A 24,316-nucleotide genomic window follows, 5' to 3' on the forward strand; every position below is an offset into this window, starting at 1 on the left:
TAAACAAGATGAGCACAGACCAGCCTTGGATTTTTAGGACCCAAAAAAACCCAATCAGATTCTTAAAAAACAGAACTTTATTAGAAGAACAAAAAAAGATAAAAGAACAACTCTGTAAGATTAGAATGGAAGATAATCTTACAGGCAGTCAGATTCAAAATATAGAGGATTCCTCTAGGCAAAACTTAAGTTACAAAAAGAAGCAAAAAACCAGGAATACACATTCCCTCCAGCACAGCGAATTTCACAAGCCAAAAACAAAAGAAAATCTAATGCATATTTTAGCTAGATTACTTACTAACTCTATAGGAGTTGGATTGCTTGCTTTCTTGATCTGTCCCTGGCAGAGGCATCACACAGACACCCCCTACCCCCTGCTCCCAGATTTGAAGTATCTTGTCCCCTTATTGGTCATTTTGGTCAGGTGCCAGCCAGATTACTTGAGCTTCTTAACCCTTTACAGGTAAGAGGATTTTACAATACTGTATCAGAGCTTCTTAACCCCTTCCCTTTATATTTATGGCATGTTCTTTGCTGAAATGCCAAGAAGGTGGTATTTTGAGCAATGGCAGTTCAGCTGGGTGAAACATAGAATTGCTGGGCATCTAAACAGTCACAGAGGGTAATTACAGTAAAAGCTGTGTTATCCGGCACTTTACCAACCAGAAAGCTCTAGAAACCACCATTTCTGATATCTCCCAATACAAATCTTCAATAGGGTTGCAAAGTGTCCGGATCCGGGCAGCGCTCAATTTGGGCAGCTCCCAGCAAGGGGCTACATATCCCTGCTGCTCCTAGGCAGAGGTGTGGCCAGGCAGGTCTGCGCACTGCCCTTGCCCTGAGCACTGGCTGTTCAGCTCCCATTGGTCGAGAACCACGGCCAATGGGAGCTGCGGGGGCGGCACCTGCGGGCAGAGGCAGCATGCAAAGTCACCTGGCTGCACCTCTGCCTAGGAGCAGCAGGGATAGGTTGCCCCTTGCAGGAAGCCACCCAAGGTGAGCACTGCCTGGATCCAGCACCCCAAAACCCCTTCCGCACCCTAATCCCCTGCCCCAAGCCTCTTCGTGCACCCAAACTCCCGCCCAGAGCCCGTGCCCCACACCCCCTCCTGTGCCCCAGCCCTGAGCCCCCTCCTGCAGCCAAACTCCCTCCCTCCATTGGTAAGTATAGCTCTTAGTTAACCAGAATTTTTGACTAACCAGCACCCCCCATTTCCCCAACATGTTGGATAACAAAGCTTTTACTGTAATAGTAATCCCAACAGTGGGTAGGCAAATACTTCTGTGTTCTGTGCCCTCATTATCTCTTACATACTATTTAATTAACTGAGAGTGGTAATTTTTCTGTGCATTACAAAAACAGGGCAGCTGTTTTACAGTTTACTTCCTGACCTTCATCAACGTTTCATTTTATTTACAGGAAGCATTAAAAACAGTCAGATTTTTTCCTCCCAGTGGTTTGGGGCAGGAACTCTTTTTTAAAATCAGTTTCCAAGGTAAATGTATTTTAGTGACTGCTCCATGGACCCAGAGCTGTGTTACCATGCAGAGAATCCAAAACTGAGACCTTGTCCTGGCAGGAAGATATAGGTGAAGTACAGTTTGTTGCTTAGGGAAGGGGGTTGAGACAAGGCCCAGCTATCAGACAGGAGTAATCAATGTTGGGGTGAAAGAGATGTCACCTATACTTTATGGGGTCCATTGAAAATCAGCAATTGCCTGGTCATTTCTATTATACCCTATAGTTGTACCTGTAGGCGTGAGTCCTTGCCTGTGGTTAGGGGAAAACAGGATATTAAACTGTATTTCACTGAAATTCTAACCTCTTTTATAAACTAAAATGCTTTGGCATTTTAGTTTATAGAAGAGAAGAGTGGTACCTATGTGGATTTTTTAAGTAGAGCCTTTCATACATGAGCTGTCTCAAAGCACATTACAAGGTAACAAATTGGATGCTGGTAATACAAAGGCAAACATGGCAGCTGTTATGTGGTCTTATACCACATAAACAACTTTGAAAATAAGAAAAATTTTAGTGAAAGAAGTAATGCTGGCTGGTACACTGAGCTTATACCATATGCTTCACTAAGTGCTAGGAGATCTTTAACATCTAAATAGACAGTCAGCAGATTTGGGCAGAATGGATCTTTGTTTTTAAAGGATGGCACTTCAGCCTGCATTGCACTGTCGGGAAAGAGTATATGAGTGGAAATCTTGGGGTGGAACTGTAACAGTAATGGGTAAAAATAATAATAAAACAATAATAAAAAATAATAAAATGCTTCAATACATAGCTTGGAACCAAAGAACTTATTGTACTAATCTTTCTTTCCTTCTTTCAAGACGTTCAAAATCGCTAGTGTTTGGTTATTTTTTAAAAATATTTTTTGTTTTTAAACCAACTTTAAGTAATTCATGGAAACATAAGAGATCTATTTTCAGAGTAGCAGCTGCATTAGTCTGTATCTGCAAAAGGAAAAGGAGGACTTGTGGCACCTAGAGACTAACAAATTTATATGAGCATAAGCTTTCGTGAGCTACAGCTAACTTCATCGGATGCATTCAGTGGAAAATACAGTGGGGAGATTTATATACACAGAGAACATGAAACAATGGGTGTTACCATACACACTGTAACAAGAGTGATCAGGTAAGGTGAGCTATTACCAGCAGGAGAGCGGGGGGGGAGGGGAGGGGGGACCTTTTGTAGTGATAATCAAGGTGGGCCATTTCCAGCAGTTGACAAGAACGTCTGAGGTACAGCGGAGGGGGGATAAACATGGGGAAATAGTTTTACTTTGTGTAATGACCCATCCACTCCCAGTCTTTATTGAAGCCTAAGTTAATTGTATCCAGTTTGCAAATTAATTCCAATTCAGCAGTCTCTCGTTGGAGTCTGTTTTTGAAGTCTTTTTGTTGAAGAATTGCCACTTTTAGGTCTGTAATCGAGTGCCCAAAGAGATTGAAGTGTTCTCCTACTGGTTTTTGAATGTTATAATTCTTGACGTCTGATTTGTGTCCATTTATTCTTTTATGTAGAGACTGTCCAGTTTGGCCAATGTACATGGCAGAGGGGCATTGCTGGCACATATCACATTGGTAGATGTGCAAGTGAATGAGCCTCTGATAGTGTGGCTGATGTTATTAGGCCCTGTGATGGTGTCCCCTGAATAGATATGTGGACACAGTTGGCAACGGGCTTTGTTGCAAGGATAGGTTCCTGGGTTAGTGGTTTTGTTGTGTGGTGTGTGGTTGCTGGTGAGTATTTGCTTCAGGTTGGGGGGCTGTCTGTAAGCAAGGACTGGCCTGTCTCCCAAGAGCTGTGAGAGTGATGGGTCGTCCTTCAGGATAGGTTGTAGATCCTTGAGGATGCGTTGGAGAGGTTTTAGTTGGGGTCTGAAGGTGATGGCTAGTGGCGTTCTGTTATTTTCTTTGTTGGGCCTGTCCTCTAGTAGGTGACTTCTGGGTACTCTTCTGGCTCTGTCAATCTGTTTCTTCACTTCAGTAGGTGGGTATTGTAGTTGTAAGAATGCTTGATAGAGATCTTGTAGGTGTTTGTCTCTGTCTGAGGGGTTGGAGCAATGCGGTTGTATCGTAGAGTTTGGCTGTAGACAGTGGATCGTATGGTGTGGTCTGGATGAAAGCTGGAGGCATATAGGTAGGCATAGCGGTCAGTAGGTTTCCGGTATAGGGTGGTGTTTATGTTACCATCGCTTATTAGCACCGTAGTGTCCAGGAAGCGGATCTCTTGGGAGGACTGGTCCAGGCTGAGGTTGATGGTGGGATGGAAATTGTTGAAATCATGGTGGAATTCCTCAAGGGCTTCTTTTCCGTGGGTCCAGATGATGAAGATGTCATCAATGTAGCGCAAGTAGAGTAGGGGCATTAGGGGACGAGAGCTGAGGAAGTGTTGTTCTAATTCAGCCATAAAAATGTTGGCATACTGTGGGGCCATGCGGGTACCCATAGCAGTGCCGCTGATTTGAAGGTATACATTGTCCCCAAATGTGAAATAGTTATGGGTGAGGACAAAGTCACAAAGTTCAGCCACCAGGTTTGCTGTGACATTATCGGGGATACTGTTCTTGACGGCTTGTAGTCCATCTTTGTGTGGAATGTTGGTGTAGAGGGCTTCTACATCCATAGTGGCTAGGATGGTGTTTTCAGGAAGATCACCGATGGATTGTAGTTTCCTCAGGAAGTCAGTGGTGTCTTGAAGATAGCTGGGAGTGCTGGTAGCTTAGGGCCTGAGGAGGGAGTCTACATAGCCAGACAATCCTGCTGTCAGGGTGCCAATGCCTGAGATGATGGGGTGTCCAGGATTTCCAGGTTTATGGATCTTGGGTAGCAGATAGAGTACCCCTGGTTGGGGTTCCAGGGATGTGTCTATGTGGATTTGTTCTTGTGCTTTTTCAGGGAGTTTCTTGAGCAAATGCTGTAGTTTCTTTTGGTAACCCTCAGTGGGATCAGAGGGTAATGGCTTGTAGAAAGTGGTGTTGGAGAGCTGTCTAGCAGCCTCTTGTTCATATTCCGACCTATTCATGATGACGACAGCACCTCCTTTGTCAGCCTTTCTGATTATGATGTCAGAGTTGTTTCTGAGGCTGCGGATGGCATTGTGTTCTGCACGGCTGAGGTTATGGGGCAAGTGATGCTGCTTTTCCACAATTTCAGCCCGTGCACATCGGCGGAAGCACTCTATATAGAAGTCCAGTCCCCCCCCCCCCCACCCCGCTGTACCTCAGACGTTCTTGTCAACTGCTGGAAATGGCCCACCTTGATTATCACTACAAAAAGATTTTTTTTTCCCCCTCGCTCTCCTGCTGGTAATGGCTCACCTTAAGTGATCACTCTCATTACAGTGTGTATGGTAACACCCATTGTTTCATGTTCTCTGTGTATATAAATCTCCCCACTGTATTTTCCACTGCATGCATCCAATGAAGTGAGCTGTAGCTCACGAAAGCTTATGCTCAAATAAATTTGTTAGTCTCTAAGGTGCCACAAGTCCTCCTTTTCTTTTTATAAGAGATCTACAAATTCTTAGTAAATTTGCTGAATGGATTCCCAGTGTTTTTTCTGCTTTCTACTCACTACTTTAGTAATTTGGTGATTTGGTACTTCGTTTCTATACCGTAGTGTAGCGCTCACTTGAGAGGTGCCAGTGATACCCTGTGGAGAATAAGTAGCCTGCACATTCTTCAGATGGTCACTGTTTTATATTGTCTCAGGATAGAAAAGGGGAGAAGACACCACCTTTTGTTTCTGCAATGCTGCGTGGGTCAGATTTTAGTTTTGTACAACCCAAGCAAGGGGTTGCGTGGATCTGAGTTCCATTTTACCTGAATTATTAATATTTCAGTGGTTCAGATCAGAAGATTTGGGCTTGCAAAACCCAAATCCAAACCATGGTGAATCAGATCCAAGTTCCATTGCATCAGAGTGGACAATGCTCAAAGAGGGGATGGGGATAAAAGATTATTGTCTGGACTCTTCTCTGTTCTGAAGGACAATGTTGACAAATGGATTAACAAGACTGAAATTCTGCGGGCCAAGTCCTGAGAGCTGCAGAGCCCGCACAATTCCTACTGAAGTCAGTAAGAATTGAGTGTTCAGCACCTCTTAGGGAACTTGCCATGTGTAAATATAGGTCTCTAATGAACCATTGAAAATGTATATATACACAAAAGAATGATCTTGATAAATATTGTACTTTGCTCTCAGATTTGGGATCCAAGAAGGTCTGTAAAACACCACTGATGTCTGAGTTTGTATTTCCAGATTGACACAATGGAGATGATGCGACACCCAGAGGAAACAACCAACATGAAGAGGCAAACCGTGGCTTCTTATTTTAGGGTATAAAATGTAAACTTTACAAAATGCATTTTGATTACATGAACGGATGATTAATCTAACATTTGTGCGGCGAAGTGAGAGTGGTGGATAAGAGCGTATCCCTCGTCCACTGTGATGCCTCACTAGACCTACAGAACTCTGACTCTTTTTCTTGCTCTTTCTCATCACTTGACCATGGTGCTTCTCAGAACTGGCCAAAAATCTACTGGTACTAGGATCTAGGGCCTAGACAGTGACTTGCAGTCTATGATTTCATGATGAGCTGCAGTTGAATATTCTCCCTCTAAAACACTGTGGGCCAAGAATTAAGGCCTGTTTGAGCACCCAGAACTGAGGGTGCAGTTGTATTTGTGCATACAAATATTATAATTGCAATTATTCAATTGTCCTGGTATCTTTGCTTGTGCAAGTGGACCTACTTTTTAAAAATACTGGCCGTATGTGTGTTAATAAATAAGTAAAGTCAATCCATTTTTGCAAGCACCATTACAGAAGATAAAGGTCGTCTGTCTGTCTGTAATAATTCTGTGATTGAGTTAACATAGACCGTGCAGGTGAATTTATTACAATCAGATTGGTACGGACAGGGTGAGGTGGTTATTAAGAGGGAGTCTGGTCAGAACACTCCTAAGACATGCTGATCCTGGGTTATTTTGTTGGTTTCATGTGGTCATTGTTGGCCAACATAGCCTAGAGCAGCTCCCAAGCTACTGAAACCCAGCGCATATTGGAAGAAGTGTACACTACAGCACAGAACCAGGATCAGGGCACTTCTAGTGGAAGCTTTATGCCCCCGTGGCACACCCACCTGCCTGTGCTCTGTGGATTCTGGCAGTACCCAAGGATTTGGCCCAATATTTTTGCTCTTTTTACTGTTCACAAATATTTTGCAAACTGATCCTGATTTCAGTGAAGTATTATTTGTTCAAAATTGTTTGCTGGATGATTTGGAGAAACAGTTTCCTCTGGGTTGTTTGGAAACTGTTCAATTGAACTGTTCACCGTTAGAAGGAGTGATTGTTTATCTAAGCAATATGTTATTGTTTCTGCTCCCTGAATGGCTGATTGCAACTCTAAAACAGGAACGTAATTAACTGTCCTCTTGCTCACAGCCAAATGCCAATACTGTTCATTCACAGATACACTTGTTTGCATGTAAACATAGGTATTTGCATAAAGGGCAGCTGTTTCTTAACCATTAATTAAGTAACATTGGGATGAAAGTAACTTAAGGGACTTACTGGTATGCAGGGTCCTGAAAAAGGAGGGTGGGGGGGCTCAGGTGGAAGGGGCCAGATCTTTAAATTCCCGGGACCTTTAAATTGCCACTGCTACCCCTGGGGCTCCAGTAGCAGCAGCCAGGAGCCCTGGGCCCTTTAAATCACTGCTAGAGCCCCATGGTAGCGGTAGCGGCAGTGGCAGCCGGAAGCCCCGGGGCTCTGGAGGTGATTTAAAGGCCCTGGGGCTCTGGCCACTGCTGCTATCCCAGGGCTCCTGCAGCAGGGCTCTGGCAGTGATTTAAAGGACCAGGGGCGCCGGCCGCTGCTGGGAGCCCCGGGCCCTTTAAATCGCTGTCAGAGCTGGCAGCGATTTAAAGGGCCAGGGCCCTTTTAAATTGCCGGCCTGGGGAAGCTGCCCCCTGCCAGTATGGCTGGCTGTGTACTAGCTTTTGCTTATGTTAGGTTGCCCTCAGGCAAGTTGAGCCACAGTTCAATACATAATACAAAATGGAGTTCATCATCTGATAAAGACATACCCCACTCTTATACTCCTCCAACACCACTCCAGCTTACTTTCACCTCTGAGTAACATCCATTCACAGGAATGTTTTCAGATAGTGACTAACAAGGAGGCAGGAACCTTATTAAGTTGTATATGGTATTTTTGAAAACCAAAAATGTTTTCCACTATTCCACCAGCTCTTGATTGTATAGTTTGGATTAAGCTTCATAGTAAAGAAATTATTATATTTGATTTACCTCTAGACTATTAGTTACTTTTAATTCAAGCTCAATAATAATACCTTGTCTATGTATCCTGGGGTATGTAAGTCTGAGCACGTCAAACTCTCTAAAGGTTTTCTTTATTGGGACCTAATTTGGCAAGGTATTTGAAGTATGTGAGTGTAATTTTAAACATGTGAGTAGCTGCTGGGACTGTATTTATTGCTGTCCCTGGAACTCTCAGTTAAAATTAGATACATGATCAAATACCTTGTGAATGGGGGCCAAGATGGCGCATCAGTATTGGAATCACTGGTATGAAATTGCCCTTTCCAAAAGCACTGCTTCTGTAGTTTGAAAGTCCAGAAATTTCATGACAGTGGGTGGGAGTTGTGCTGGAGGAGTATAAGAGTGGGGTATGTCTTTATCAAATGCTGAACTCCATTTTGTATTATGTATTGAACTGTGGCTCAACTTGCTTGAGGGCAACTTAACTTTATGCTTTACAGACAGCTGCCCTGCCCAGGAAGGATACTTGACCCCTCATTAAAGAACTATCACTGAGAATCCATCAAGACTGAAAACTGGGGCCATTTAACTTTGATCATCTCTAAACTGTTGCCTCACACCTTGAAACAATATTTTTTCTATATGGGGATTTGTGGGAGTGGGGGCAGTGAAGGCGGGGACAGAGCAAGCATGGTCGGCAGGGGGCTGAAGGTTTCAAAGTTAAGCACATGGCATAGAAACAGAGACCCTACTTAAGAGCAGGGTGTTGCTCTGTAAGGGGGGGGCTGACCATCGTCACATGTAGGAAAGACTTGCAGGAGGATGAGAGCAGGAGTGAATGCCTAACCTGCACTACTGACAGGCCTCATACTCACAGAAGGGGTGAGATCAGGTCAGGGGAGAGTACACCTCAGGACTTCTGTCTTCAAAGATCTGTAACTCTCAAATGTTTTAAGGGTAAAGTTTCTGTGGTTAAGAAGTTCTTTTGCTAAGCCTGTGTTCCTTGCTGGTCTGCTATATTGTCCCTGAAGTGGTTGAACTAAAAGCCCAGACTGGCCACAGCCTAGATGGAACTCTGGGGAAGCATACGTAAGCAACTGAGGGGGGTCAGGAGGTCTGAGATACTGATTTTGAGGTCTAGACCAGCTGAGTGACAGTACCTACATCCTAAAGAAGGTTGTCAAGCAACAGGTTTGATCCTGGGAATGTGCCATGTAGACCCAGAGCTAGAAACAGTGACTAGACTCTATATAGATCAAATTGGCTTGGATTAGCATGGGATTCAGTGATTGGGTCCACTTGCGACAGATTGGTGACCAGAAAATGGGGTACTGAGCCAGGTTATAACAGGGGTATCCACTTATATACAAGTACCCGTGAGTAGCAGATATTTTAATTACTTAAATATATTTTTCATTCTAGTACAATTTGGTATGTTGTTTGTAATATTGCTTGGCCAAATATGTTAGATGTTAGATTCGTCAAAATTTTGTAAAAATTGAATTTTTCAACAGAAAATGTCTAAATGGAAATTTGCAACAAAAATCAATTTTCATCAAAATTTTTAGTGTGTTCCTCAAACAACTAAAAAATTTCAGTTTCCAATAACTGTTAAAATAATTTAGTTTTTTTTGTGGCATCTGAAAACTGGGGGTAGGGTTGGGATTGGTTTTTGGATGTTTGGTGCTTAGGTAAAAATGAAAAAAAGTCAAAGAAAAACTTGAATGAAAATGAAAAAAAAATTAATCAAAACATTTTATTAGAAAAAGAAATAATTTCCCAGCCTTTCTATGTGATATCTTCAGGCATGTACATATAGTTATGGATATTTATTGCTTCTTTAAAATAATTGTACTGGGGTCTCTTGTCAATTGTATGGTTTTTTTGCTTTCATTGTTAGTATTCCTTGATGGATCTTTTATCCAAAATGGTGGTTGGACAACCTCACTTTGTCCGCTGCATTAAACCAAATGATGACCGAGAGGCACTGAAATTTTCCCAAGAAAGAGTTCTAGTACAGCTACGGTACACAGGAATTCTAGAAACTGTCAAGATACGTCAACAAGGTTATTCTCACCGCATCCTCTTTGAAGAGTTTGTGAAAAGGTAAAACAGGTCTCTTTTGTAACATGATTCTCCCTTTAAGACTCCATTCAGTAGACTCTGCGTTCTTGGACACACTGTGTGTTTTAATGCAGAAGATTCAGTAAATGTTGGATTGTACACCTAGGGCCTGATTCTGCTCCCAGTTACAACACTGAAAACCGGCATAACCCTGCTGAGGTCAATGAAGCTACACTGGTATAAAACCAGTGTGAGACCAGAATCAAGCTCTTAATGCTCTGTACAAAAAAAATCCCCATCACGTGTCCCTGTAGTAGTGATGTGTAAATGAACACTTGTATTATAAGTACAGGGAAATTAATCACCTTCAACCATTATAAAAAGACTATGCACATGGTTAGAAATGGAATTAACGCAAACCTTTATACAAAATCTCTCAAAGCAGTGTGTTCAGCCTCGTCTATACTACAAAGTTTTGTCAGCAAAAGCTGCCTTTTGCCGACAAAACAGGGGAGGTATACAGACTACAAAGCGATTTTTGGCTGCAAAACAAAACCACCTCAATGAGAGGCGTAGCGCTTTTTGTGGCAAAGTTAAAGCAACAAAGCATCGATGTAGACACTGTTTGTTTTGACAGAACTGGCTTCCACCGGTATCCCACAATGCCTGCCATGACCACTCTGCTCACTGTTTTGATTTCTGCTGCCCTGCAGGCATGTGCCCCTCCCCTTACAAAGCTCCAAGTATCTGACAGCTGAGCCTGCTGCTCCCTTTGGGGAACAAAGAGCAAACCATTAGCCTGGAATGCTCCTGTTCTGCCCAGCACTAGGAACTGGGGGGGGAAGGGGGGGGTCTGCTGTGCTGCTTTGACATTCCTCAGCGTGGAGGGCTCACAGAGCTGCTTAGGATGCCGCTCAGGGCAGCTGAGGAGGCTGTGGGAGAACTCTGAGGGAATCACAGAACCGCAGGCAGGCAGGCAGAGCGGGCTGCTTTGGGAGAGACTGCTGTGCTGAGCAGAGCTGGGGGCTGACGTGGGGGGTGTCCCCACCCCCTGCCTCCGGATAGGTCGGTCAGCCTGCTGTCTCCCCCACCCCAGACGCACCACTCTCCTCTCCCTCCCCCACCCCACGCTTCAGCTGAAAAGGGGGCTGGGGCTGACAATCTACTAGGATGGCCCTTGGACCATGGGATTGAGAAACCTGCATCATGTGACACTGCACCTGCCCCATGAGGCATTGCAAACTCTTCCCAAAGCACCCTGCAGCCAGTTGCACAGTGGGAAAGCTACCCACAATGCACTGCTCTCTGTGTTGATGCAAGAGCAGTTAGTGTGGATGCACTCTGCAGACACACAGACCTAGACCTAGACCTAGACACAGACTAACCCTCCCCCCCAGTTCCTAGTGGACATGCAACAGCGGTTTTGATTAAAGCGGCATAACTTTTGCCGACAAAACTTTGTAGTGTAGACAAGGCCTCTGTCTCAGGCTGTCTGCACAGCACTAATCAAATAGTGGCAAAAAATTAACCACACCCCATCAGACATTTTTCACCATTGGTGATTTCTGCCACATGACAACATTGCAGTGGCGCTGCGGATATTGCACATTCAGCTAGATGAATGTAAAAGATGATTTATAAATGTTTTTGTGACTAAAAACATTGTTTGATTTGTAATGGGTTTTCCTACATATGAAAGTTATAGCAGTCTGAGTTAAAGTGCGAATTTAAATTGATATAACAATGTAACTCCCCATGTAGACTTAATCCTGTAGAAGAGCACCTTTTTGGCTTAGTTTATATCACTTTGGAAGGGGTTTAAGCTACACTGAAAAAGCCACTCCTTCAGGAATGAGGGCCTATTTTGGAATAAGAGTGTCCATATGGGGGGGTTATAATTATCTTGGTTTAACTATATTGGTGTAGTTATAGCTAGGAAAACCCTGTGGCTTGTGAGCATTCTGACAGCCTCTGGATATTTGTGAAGATGTTTGTGTGTCCTGGAAGCATCATGAATTTTAACAGAAGTGTTTATTGACCTGAACATTTGTACTGGAAGACCATAATTAATTATATGTAAATCAAACCTGGATGTCTTTCTAAAAGATGCTCAGACAGAAGTTACGGGCTTAATGCAGGAATCACTGGGTGAAATTCCATGGTCTGTGTTACGCAGGAGTCAGATTAAATGGTCCTAATGGTCCCTTCTAGCTTTAAAATCTCTGAATCTGTGAATTATTTGCTATTCATTATTCTCCTGTTTAAAATATTTGTCGTCTAGTCAGGGATCAGACCCAGTACCAGGTGACAATGTTAGCGGTGAATAGCTAAAGCAAAGACTTCAGAAATAATGCACAGTCTGAAAACTGATCATCCAGGCGATAGAGAGAATACTCGTGAATAATGAATCCATTCAAAGAAAATCAGGATCAGGTCACTAACTATTAGGGGCTAAATTTTTAATGACTTTTTATGCTAAGGGCGTGTCCTCACTGGCACTTCGTCGGCAAAACTTTTGCCGTTCAGGGGTGTTAAAAAAACACACACACACACACCCCGAACAACAAAAGTTTTACCAACGAAAAGTGCTGATATGAGCAGCACTTTGTTAGCAGGAGCCACTGCTGCTCCTGGGGCGGGGGGGAAGCTTTTTGTCAGCGGGAGAGCTCTCTCCTGCAGACAAACAGCATCTATACTGCGTGGCTTTTAGCAGCACAGCTGTAGTGGCACAGCCATGTTGCTAAAAGCTATGTAGTGTAGCCATACACTTAATTAATATACAATAGGAAAATAGATTGTGAAGGAAGAGAGCAAGAAACACATTTTTCAGGTAGGAAGAGTTCTCTGTTCACTGAAAACACTCTACTTTTTGAGTCTAATTCTTCACTCATTATACCAGTTTTACATTGGTGTAATTCCATTGATTTCACTGAGGTTATACCAGGCCCATCATCTTTGTAGTGTTTTATGAACATTAACTAATACTCAAAGCACTTTTGAAGAGAGATGAGGGAGAATTAGTGGGCTTGATTCTTCTCTCATTTACACCTGAGTACATCAGGATTACCTCCCTTGAAATGTAGCTGTAAATTGAATGGAGAACAGGGCCAGTATTATCAGCAGGCTTCTCCTCTCTATAAATTTACAGCGTGAAAACACAACCTTGAAAAGCCATGGTAAGTCTAACACAGACTAACCCAGCTACCACTCTGAAACCTGTCACAATGCCAACTGCAGCTTTGCCATCAGTGCAGACAGGTGCAAGTCATGTTTAACATCTTGTCAAAGGGTCCTTAGGTTTGTGGTCTAACTTGATGTAATTCTCTAGTGAAGAGAATCTAAGTAGGGAAAATGAGGGCCAAGAGATAATTGATTTGCCCAACACCATAGGGGACTCAGTATTTGAGCTCAGAATATAGGCCAGGAGTTTCTTGCTCCAGCCTTGTCCACCTTCCTACTTCTCTTAAAACAATTTCCATATCCCCTACTTAAAAAAAAAATAGCAATGCTTAAAAAAATTCATAGGTAGAAGAGAAAGCAGGCTCCCTTAACTAGCAGCTCTGATTAGTCAAGTGTTTTTAGGCATTGAAGTAGTTGAAGACATAAAAATATTTGAGAAAACAGGTCAAATGCTAAACAGATTGGCAGTTCTTTGTTCATAATCAAAAAGCTATTAAGAACAAGAGTTTCAAAATGTCAGTAAATCTGAGGATATCAAAGATTTTCTAAGCCAGCAAGTTAATTGGTATTTTGATCCTTTTGAGCAACATAACAACAAAATGGATGAGCCAGCAGTTTTTTTCCCCTTGATGTTATTAAACAAATAGGTGTGCTTTTTATCTTCCTGTTCAATAGTGGTGTTTTGTAAACTCTTAGCAGGAAATCTGAGGACAAAACAATCAAAGTCAGGGAGCAGAGCCATTCAGGGTTTATCAGGTGGAGGTAAATAAAAGATAAAGTCTTGTTTAATGTTATTCTTTACTGTCTTCTGTTTTCAAGTAGAACAGATTATTTCACAGTGTTGCAGACCTGGAAGATAGTTTATTGGGTTTAAAAACAGATAGTGAAAAAGAGCTTAATTCTCACCCATTCACACACTGCTTCCTTAACCAAGGATACAACCATCTGTTATAAAATATATATCTGTGTATATCCCTTCCCTTGAAGTAGGAAAGAAGTAAACCACTAGCCCTATAAACACAACTGAATAGTATCACTTCCAAGATCCTCACAAGCACGTAAAAATGTGACATGAAGTGTTGTATAACAAGTTAGGGAGGAAAAAATAAAAGATAGCTGTGATTTTCTTTTTCATTACCTTATTCTCTGGCCTCCTATCCTTTGTTATAGAATGCCTCACTCCAAGATTGTGACAGGGCACACCACTGTTATGCTTTTCCTGTGAACATTGCCTCCTCAATGGCAGGATGATGATGATATTATTATTTATTATATAAGAGGGATGGCCAATGCAGGTCCTGATTGTGCTAGACACTGTACAATATGCAAAAAGACATACTTTTTGTCTCAAAAAGTTTACAATCCATGGCCTTGGTCTTATGACTCCATCTACCCCAGCTGGCTCATGAACCTGTAGAGAGCACCATTGATGTTAATAGATTCCCTAGGGGCACAAGGATCCACCTACACAAATTCTGTGATAGGTTTGGGTTGGAGGGGTCCACGCGGGGAGAAGAGGAATGGAAACCACTGCATTTAGTACTGCTCTGCCATTCTAAATCCCTAATATGTTTTCATCAATATATGCAATCCTCAAGCCATCTCCCCTCAATATGTGCGTTTGTCTAATCTCATTCATTAATTCAGGAACAGGTGAATGAAATTAAAAGGCAACACATTTACAACTGAGAAAAAGATATACTTATTTTTAAAAAAAATCCATCTGTGGAACTGATTTCCACAAGATATTTATAAGGCTCCACAGATCTAGAAGCTAGGTCTGTAGAGCTCCTAGGCAGCTGACATCTCCAGGCTGCCAGCCCAGAGCAGCTATAATCAGCTTGCACTCCACTTCCCATGAACTGCTGTGGACTCAAACCATGGGACATTCTGCCTTGAGGGTTTGACAGACAGCAGCCTCATAGCTCCCTGCCCTATAAAAACCCAAGGGGCATTCCAGGACGTGTGCAGGCAACCGTGTGCATCTCCTGTAGCTGCCATGACCGTTCCTTCTCCTTGCATCTGAATTTGATGGATTTGACCTTGGGTTGATTTGGGTTTTGCCTCCTGGCTCATTCCCTGAAACTTGGCTCAGTTTCTGGCCCTTGGTGTTTACTTTGGCCTGCAACCTGACTGCAAACTCCACCACTACTCCCAGCTTCAGGCTTGCCCCTGCTCTGACTCTTGGCTCTCAAGGCCCTTGTTGGGGTCTTGACATCATCAAGGACAAGAGATTAGTGGGATAACATAGATTGGGTATTTATATGAATAATAAAAGCATCCTCAGTTACACTAGATATTTTTTAAATAAGTAATGTAAACCATCCTGCTTCCCATGGTAGTTTGAAAGAAACGTCCCTTATGTAGGCAGTTTATTCCATAATCATCCACTGTGGGATGATGTAGGATCCCTCTGGTCCACAGATCTCATTTGGTATTGCAGCTCCTATGGTTTGTTTGTTTTTCAAATGGAGAGCACTTTAGGACGGAAAACTTAGAGTGAAATCCTGGTCCAATTGAAGCCAATGGGAGTTTAGTTACTGATTCAATGAAGCCAATATTTCATCCCTAAGTTCTGTAATAAGTGATAAAGTGAGTGGCACTCTTCCTTCTGAGTCAGCACTGAACCAGTGCCCCAACATGATGTTTGGGGACATGGCTTTAGTGTCCTGGCCCCACTGAAGTCAGTGGGAGTTTTGTCATTGACTCCAGTGGGATCAGGAATTCACCTCGTCTGTCTACCCAAATTTCTCTTGTAAATTAAATGTGATACAGTAGTTTATCTTCCATATCTTGTTCCCGGACTCTTGCCATTTGTTGTGGACTGTTAAACAGCTGCAGGATAGAATTTTACTCCAGAGAGGTTTGCAATCAATAGGTGGAAAAAAATGACTGCCTATGTGCAAGTATGCACAGAGTCACTCGTGAGTTATATAGGGCATCCCAAATGAGCACCACTGAAACCCTTACACCACACCCCACATGCATGTAATCTGCGTGGGTATGTCTACACCTAGAGCTGGGGGGAAGCAGTGTTTCCCAGGCTGAGAAGACACACTTGTGTTTGTTCTCACCAAGCTAGCTTGCTAACAATAGAGGGTAGCTGCAGGCAGAGTGAGCTGCGGGAGGGTCCAGCTGCCCCAAGTACGTATCTGTCTGAGACCCTAGGCACACATACTCTGGGCAGCTAGTCCATTCCACTGCTGGTGCTACTTCAGCTACACTCTTTTTGTAGTGCACTGGCTTAATGCAGCTAGTGTGAGTGTCTCTCTTCAACCTTGCATAATGACAGGTTTCAGAGTAGCAGCCGTGTTAGTCTGTATCCGTAAAAAGAAAAGGAGTACTTGTGGCACCTTAGAGACTAACCAATTTATTAGAGCATAAGCTTTCGTGAGCTACAGCTGCATCCGATGAAGTGAGCTGTAGCTCACGAAAGCTTATGCTCAAATAAATTTGTTAGTCTCTAAGGTGCCACAAGTACTCCTTTCCTCTTCAACCTGTGAACCATAGGAACCCTTCCAGGTTGAAGGGTAGACAGACCCTGTTTGCTATTACAGAATCCTTTACAGAAGAACTATTTTAGTGATCTTTTAGAGGGATTTTTAAAAAGTTAAAAAATATTATTATTGGTACATTTTTCCAGATTCTCCACTGGTAAAGCCAGAGTCCCTTAGAACAAGGTGTTCAATTGTACAGGCATGAGAATGAGAGAAAAATCATAGCCAGTACAACTTAGAAATCTCTGAAAATGATAGTGTTTTTTCATGCATAAAAATGCCATGATTTGAAGGTCCAATATCTCAGGACCTACCAGGGCTAGGAACAAACATTGTGTCCTGTTGGAAAGTTGGGAATCTCCCCTCATAGCTAGGGATCACCTAATAATGGATTGTGAGATACTGGACCTGAAACCTTTCACTGAACATTGCCCATTCTGCACTTCATACCAGTGTACTTTGGGGCAGAGATCTGATCGTGGGAGGGAAATGGTTGATCGTTTATTTGGTTCTAAATGGTAGCTCTATGCAGCTGCTCAGAGGTCTGGAGTGTTAGAAGTAGACCTTTCTGAGATATGCTGGAGGGTGGAGTATAGACCTAGTAGTCACAGGTGGATGATAAATGCAGTTTATCATATGAGGGAGCCAAAAAGAAAACTTCAAATATTTATTTAAAGGTCGGTTTAATCTAATGTGGGACAACAAACACTCAAATTTCTCAATCATAATCATAGAGTTATTGGACAGTGCCACTTCATGGCATTTACATACCTTAGTGTGATTGGATTTCTTTTACGTTTAAGGTTAACTCTAAATTTCCCAGGTTTATAATGCCCGATTTTGTTATAAATACAACTTCTTTGTAATGTTGTTTTACCCTAAATTACTGATGTGTACAGTTAATCTTAACTCCATTTTAACATATTGTTTGGGAATATTATAAATATATGTGTTTGCACATCAGGCAGCAGAGTTTGTAAAGCAATGTAGGAACCATTTCGTTCAAAAAGGCTATATAAATACAATGATCATTAACACCATTTAAAGTGTATCTCTATCTCTGAGGAATAAAACCTTCTGAAGAGGTATTGCCTTCTCTTTAGCTTGCAGTCTTGCTGCTCTTACAAATGTGACTAGTCAAGTATTTTTAGGCGCTAAGTAACTGAATACATACAATACATAGAAAGTTTGCAAATGGGAACAGGCAAATGTAGAAAATAAAATATTCCTTTTTGTACCAGTTTGCATCTAAGTTCCAATGTTTTTACTTCGAAATATTTAGACAACAGACTTGCATCAAAATTAGCAGCCAAAGGTTTATTACTGGAAACTTAGCACTACAGTTTATTTCCTATTTTATTTTAACTAATTAGAATAATAGAAACATAGAACTAGAAGGGACCTCGAGAGATCATCTATTCCAGTCCCCTGCACTCAAGGCAGTATTGTCTAGACTGTCCCTGACGGGTGTTTGTCCAACCTGGTCTTAAAAATCCCCAATGATGGAGATTCCACAACCTCCCTAGGAAATTTATTCCAGTGCTTAACTACCCTGACAGTTAGGAAGTTTTTCCTAATGTCCAACCTAAACCGCCCTTGCTGCAATTTAAGCCCATTGCTTCTTGTCCTATCCTCAGAAGTTAAGAAAAACAATTTTTCTCCCTCCTCATTGTAACAACCTTTTATGTATTTGAAAACTGTTATCATGTCCCCTCTGTCTTATCTTCTTCAGACTAAACAAACCCAATTTTTTCAATCTTCCCTCATCGGTCATGTTTTCTAGACCTTTAATCATTTTTGTTGCTCTTCTCTGGACTTTGTCCAATTTGTCCACATCTTTCCTGAAATGTGGTGGCCAGAACTGGACACAATACTCCAGCTGAGGTGTAGTCAGCACAGCATAGAGCAGAAGAATTACTTCTCATGTATTGCTTTCAACTCTCCTGCTAACACATCCCAGAATGATGTTCGCTTTTTTTGCAATAGCATTACACTGTTGACTCATATTTAGCGTGTGGTCCACTATGACCCCCAGATCCCTTTCCGCAGTACTCCTTCCTAGACAGTCATTTCCCATTTTGTATGTGTGCAACTGATTGTTCCTTCCTAAGTGGAGTACTTTGCATTTGTCCATATTGAATTTCATCCTATTTACTTCAGACCATTTCTCCAGTTTGTCCAGATCATTTTGAATTTTAATCCTATCCTCCAAAGCACTTGCAACCCCTCCCAGCTTGGTATTGTCCGCAAACTTTATAAGTGTATTCTCTGTGCCATTATTTAAATCAATATCATTGATGAAGATATTGAACAGAACTGGACCCACAACTGATCTCTGTGGGACCCCACTCATCATGCTTCCAACATGACTGAACCACTGATAACTACTCTTTGGGAACAATTTTCCAACCAGTTATGCATCCACCTTATAGTAGTACCATCTAGGTTGTATATCCCTACTTTGTTTATGAGAAGGTCATGTAAGACAGTATCAAAAGCCTTACTAAAGTCAAGATATACCACATATGCCCTATCTATAAGGCTTGTTACCCTGTCAAAGAAAGCTATCAGGTTAGTTTGACACAATTTGATCTTGAAAAATCCATGCTGACTGTTACTTATCACCTCATTATCTTCTAGGTGTTTGCAAATTGATTTCTTAATTATTTGCTCCATTATCTTTCTGGGTACAGAAGTTTAGCTGACTGGTCTGTAATTCCCCAGGTTGTCCTTATTTCCATTTTTTATAGATGGGCACTATATTTGCCCTTTTCCAGTCTTCTGAAATGTCTCCCGTCTTCCATGACTTTTCAAAGATAATCACTAATGGCTCAGATATCTCCTCAGTAGCTCCTTGAGTATTCTAGGATGCATTTCATCAGGCCCTGGTGATTTGAAGACATCTAACTTGTCTAAGTAATTTTTGACTTGTTCTTTCCCTATTTTAGACTCTGATTCTACCTCATTTTCACTAGCATTCATTATGTTAGACGTCCAATTGCCACCAACACTCTTGGTGAAAACTGAAACAAAGAAGTCATTAAGCACCTCTGCCATTTCCACATTTTCTGTTATTGTCTTTCCCCCATCATTGAGTAACAGGCCTACTTTGTCCTTGGTCTTCCTCTTGCTTTTAATGTATTTGTAGAATGTTTTCTTGTTACCCTTTATGTCCCTAGTGAGTTTGATCTTGTTTTGTGCCTTGGCCTTTCTAATTTTATCCCTACATAATTGATAGAAACTATATAGCCTAATTCTGACCTCAGTTGTACTTGAGTAAATCCCGAGTAACTCCATCTTGTATGTGATTTCTGAAGAGTTATTGTGGATTTACTCAAGTACAACTGAGGTCAGAATTAGGCCCCAAAACTAGAAATTCTCAGAATTTCTGCTGCTTTGGATAGCCTCAAGATGTTTTGGTGTATATCTCAATTGAGCCACATTTGCCCTCCCTCTTCCACCCTGTACAAGATTGCACAGTTGAACAGTGACTCAAGCAGGTGTTTCACCTTCCTCTAAAGCATCAGGTACTGGCCATTACCAGAACCAAGATGTTAGATTAGATGAACTGATTGTATGATCCCATTTGGCAAATCCTGTGTTCCAACAGGGAGTGAGCCTTAGTACAGATTAAATAGGTGCCTACAACAGTGTGATCTTCTCTCTCTCTCTCGCTCTCCCCCTCCCTCACCCCACCCTTTCCCCACTATAGGCGGAGGTGAAAGTAAGCCAGTCCAGTCCAGTCCGGCGTACCGGTAAGAGTGGTACACAGCCGACTGTACTAGCGGCGGCCAGGAGCCGTGGGGCTCTGGCGGCGATTTAAAGGGCCAGAGCCACCGCCCTTTAAATCACTGCTGGAGCCATGCTGAAGGGCTGGCTGTAGGAGTGTGGCCCCAGATCTGCCCCTTCTGCCTGAGGCCCTACCCCTTCTGGTTGAGGCCCCGCCCCCACCTTGCTCAGGACCCCGGCCACCCTGCATACTGGTAAGTCCCTTAAGTTACTTTCACCCCTGACTAGAAGGGACAGAACACCATACCCGACACCCAGAAGGTGTGTGGGTTACAATATAACAAGAGGCAGGAACCAGATGGAAACTGGACTATCCACTAACAGAAAAAGAGAAAAACTAGAGTTGGTCTCAAACACTGAGCTGATCCAAAATCTAGACCTCAACCTGGATTTTAATTTTGGAACCCAAATCTAAGTACCTTCAAACTTTGGGACTATTCAAACTCCAGGACCATTTCTGGAAAAAAGTTCTTACACAAGAGCATTTAGCAATGAGAAAGGATTTGCCAGTCTTGCAGCTCTTTTGTATGTTATGATGACGACACTTCTGTTTTTACATTTGACACCATAAACAAAAAGGTTTAGTGTTGTAGCTTCCAACAAGAAACTTGACACTAAAGGTTTCAGAGTAGCAGCCGTGTTAGTCTGTATTCGCAAAAAGAAAAGCAGTACTTGTGGCACCTTAGAGACTAACCAATTTATTTGAGCATAAGCTTTCGTGAGCTACAGCTCACTTGCTTATGCTCAAATAAATTTGTTAGTCTCTAAGGTGCCACAAGTACTGCTTTTCTTTTTTACACTAAAGGAAACTTATTTAACCAGTTAGCGGAGTCCTCCATCCAGTGGCTGGACTTTGTAAGAACATTTGACAAATTTACAAAAGCACAGGTTAAGCTAAACAAAGCTTTTAGGAACCATCAAAAGACTGACTACAGATAGAACACTCTCTTTAGACAAAAATAAATTCCCAGAAGCTCTCAGTTAATAAAGCGCATAGTTTTTTACAAGATTAACATCTTCTATAAATAGCAGACAGTCTACATAGCACTCAGGAAAAGCATTTGGTACTGAAAAGTGGCATTGCTTTAACTTACAGTTCAACTATATACTGTTTTATAAGGATAGCAGCAGAAAGTAAGCCATGAACAGTTTGAAATACAAAGTTGTATAGGAAACTAAAGATGATGGTAATAAGTTTATAATGTAACTAAATTGTATGGTCAAGTCTATAAGTGAAATACCTCGAAAACCTGTAGAACCAAGAATTTTTCAGTATGTGACCCTGATGTAGCTTCTAAATTACTAGGATGCCAGCTGTAATGTATTAATGTGCAGAAGATTATTAGATGTTGAAAGAATATTTGATATTAATTACAAATAAGCCAGACGATCTGAAAGCTATTCTATACTTTTATATGCCCCAGCCCACCCCACCCACTAAAAAATACATGGCTTACTGGGAAACTGATATGACCTTTCCAAAGAAGTATGAAAACAAACTTAAGTTATCAGTAAGCATAAATCACATGAACATCCAGTGTTACTTATGACAGAACTTATTTAACTCTACATAAATTGTATACTCTGGGCCATGTTGGAAATAGATGTTGTGGGACTGCAAACTAGCACATACCTTTTAGGAAATGTTGGGGGTGTTTTGATTGGGTTTCACCAATACAGTGCAAAAGTCCATCACCCTTCTTGGGATTGACAACATTCAGGGCCTGAGACCTGAAGAAGAGCTCTGTATAGCTTGAAAGCATGTCTCTTTTGCCAACAGAAGTCTCTCCAATATCCTGGGACCAGCCAGGCTACAACACTAAAAACAAATTTAACCTTAGTAATAAACTAGATCCACTCCTTTATTTTCTCCTGAATGTAGCACTGCTCTCCATAGCTGCTAAATGATATCACCCTTAAATTTCCTTCATAAGTACTTGCCTCAATAAATTATGAGATATGGTTGGTATGGAGAAATTCACTGCATTAAAAAAGTACTTTAACAATACATAATCTGCCACCATTCATTACACAGTGTGTACCATGTCTTCAATCGTGATACATCAGCATAGTTCCTCAGTGTGTCTGGTGCAGTATTGGCTACAATGCTTTAGTCATTGGTTTGTTACCCTTTGATCTTAATTGATAATTTTAGTGGTTCTTTGTTCTTTCTTGTGACAATTGGTGCTGCTTTCTAGAGATTAACTGAAGCTAATATTTGAAAATCATATTCTCCTGTTAAAAAGTGTTGCCATTATATTCTATCCTCCATAATAACTATCCATGTTTTCTTTAGTATGAGTTAGACTGTGCTCTGTCCTTACATGGCTGCATGTCTCAGGCTCTTGCTGGTTCCCCTTCCTTGGATCTAAAGGGGGCACCTGGTTGCTGTTCCTTATTTTATATGTCGGGGAACAGTTAGTTAGGCCTGTCACCCCTCCCTCAATCACAGTCTAAACAATGAGCTCCTACACACTTAAGGATGTCACTTAAGGACTAACAGCCAAGTAGTTTAAATGTGGTAGAGGTGACAGTTCTGGAGCTGTCACAGCTTAAAGAAGTGCAATTGTAAAATAATTTTAATTTGTAAACTAATGGAAATGCATAATATCAGTTATTTAATTAATACAGTACTTTATAGCCAGAGCTATTTGAATAGTGCAAAAACAGAGTCTGGGAACATTGGTTCATTCATAATCTGAATGCCTGTTCAATATGAACACGTTCGTATCCCTTTTTCATCAGCTATTTGCACAGTGTTTGTTCACATAATTGTTGGTGACTGTTCTTTGTATGAAAATCTTGCATGTGAAGGACACCTAAGCAAAACAAAATAATTTATTTTTCCCTATGAGCCTGGTTCAAAGCCCACTGTAGTCAGTGGGAATGCTTCCAATTAAAAACATCACATGATCTCCCACCAGCTAGCACCTCTACCACCAATGAATCCATAGCAATGAGATAGGCAGGGCTTACTGGTTTTAATTTTGCATGAACACACCCCTTTGCCAGAGACAGGGAGCACGGGTGGTCTCTTAGAATGTCCAAGATTCCCATTTTCTGTAAGTGAAGATTGATACAAGAGTCATTTTTATTGTAAATCTTTAAATTCTTGCCACACTGGCAGACTCTCAGCCTCAATAATCAGTTTATGTCACTAATACAGACAGCAGTAAACACTGTATTACTAACCCTGCTAATGCTGGCTTTTATCGCCAGTGGCTCAGAATCTGTGGTCTCATTGTTAGGAATATTGATCACTAGGAGACCTCCCCCTGCAATGCTCCATTTATGGAGGGCAGCCCTATCATGAATGCAAACTTGGGGCCCCAGTGTGAGCTCAGGCTGCCCAATGAGCACTATGGCTGCTGATGCTTCTCTGAGAAAAATAGTCAAATACCAATAGCAAACACGCTCAGTGACACTGGGGATGAAATAATCCTTTCTGTTACTTCTGATGTAAGAAAATGAACATCTCATTAGATAACAAGTTAACATGGCTTCACTGTATTTCTTCCTCTCTGGTGCTGGTATTTGACTTTGTTCCTGCTGGAGACAAGTGGAATCAGCTCATTGACTAGCTGGCAGCACCCGACTGTTAAAAGGAACTTGGAGGGTTTTAATTTACATGTAAATATGCAGGGTGGGCCAGACTGACTGCTGAGTGTACACAGACTTTTACTCCAGAAATTTAAAGGCACAAAGAGTGGTCACTGGATGAAATCTTGGCCCTATGGAGGTTAAAGGCAAAACTCCCATTGACTTCACTGGAGCCAGAATGTCATCTCTCTGTTAGTGTGACACCAGTTCCAGATTAGCAGCTTTCTCTTATGCTTCTTCTTTCCAGAAGCCATAATCACTTCCTGTGGGACCAGAGATAAGTATGAAGCTGAATATGGTCCCATAACTGGTGGTGATAAAGTCTGATTTTGAATTCAGACATTGTATGCTGATTTAGGCTTGTTTCCGCCCTAT

General features: G+C 41.9%; 1 protein-coding gene across 1 annotated transcript in view; it reads left to right on the forward strand.

Moving 5' to 3' along the window:
* The window catches only part of MYO3B (myosin IIIB), a 340,336-nt gene that overhangs the window by 199,784 nt on the left and 116,236 nt on the right, over positions 1 to 24,316 (forward strand). The window contains exons 28-29 of the mRNA XM_074967534.1: positions 5,782 to 5,859; positions 9,712 to 9,917. Coding sequence (XP_074823635.1) covers positions 5,782 to 5,859; positions 9,712 to 9,917 — 284 coding nt within the window. The remainder of the gene's footprint in view (positions 1 to 5,781; positions 5,860 to 9,711; positions 9,918 to 24,316) is intronic.

The sequence above is a fragment of the Natator depressus genome, chromosome 11, assembly GCF_965152275.1.
Source record: "Natator depressus isolate rNatDep1 chromosome 11, rNatDep2.hap1, whole genome shotgun sequence".
Classification (NCBI taxonomy): Eukaryota; Metazoa; Chordata; order Testudines; family Cheloniidae; genus Natator; species Natator depressus.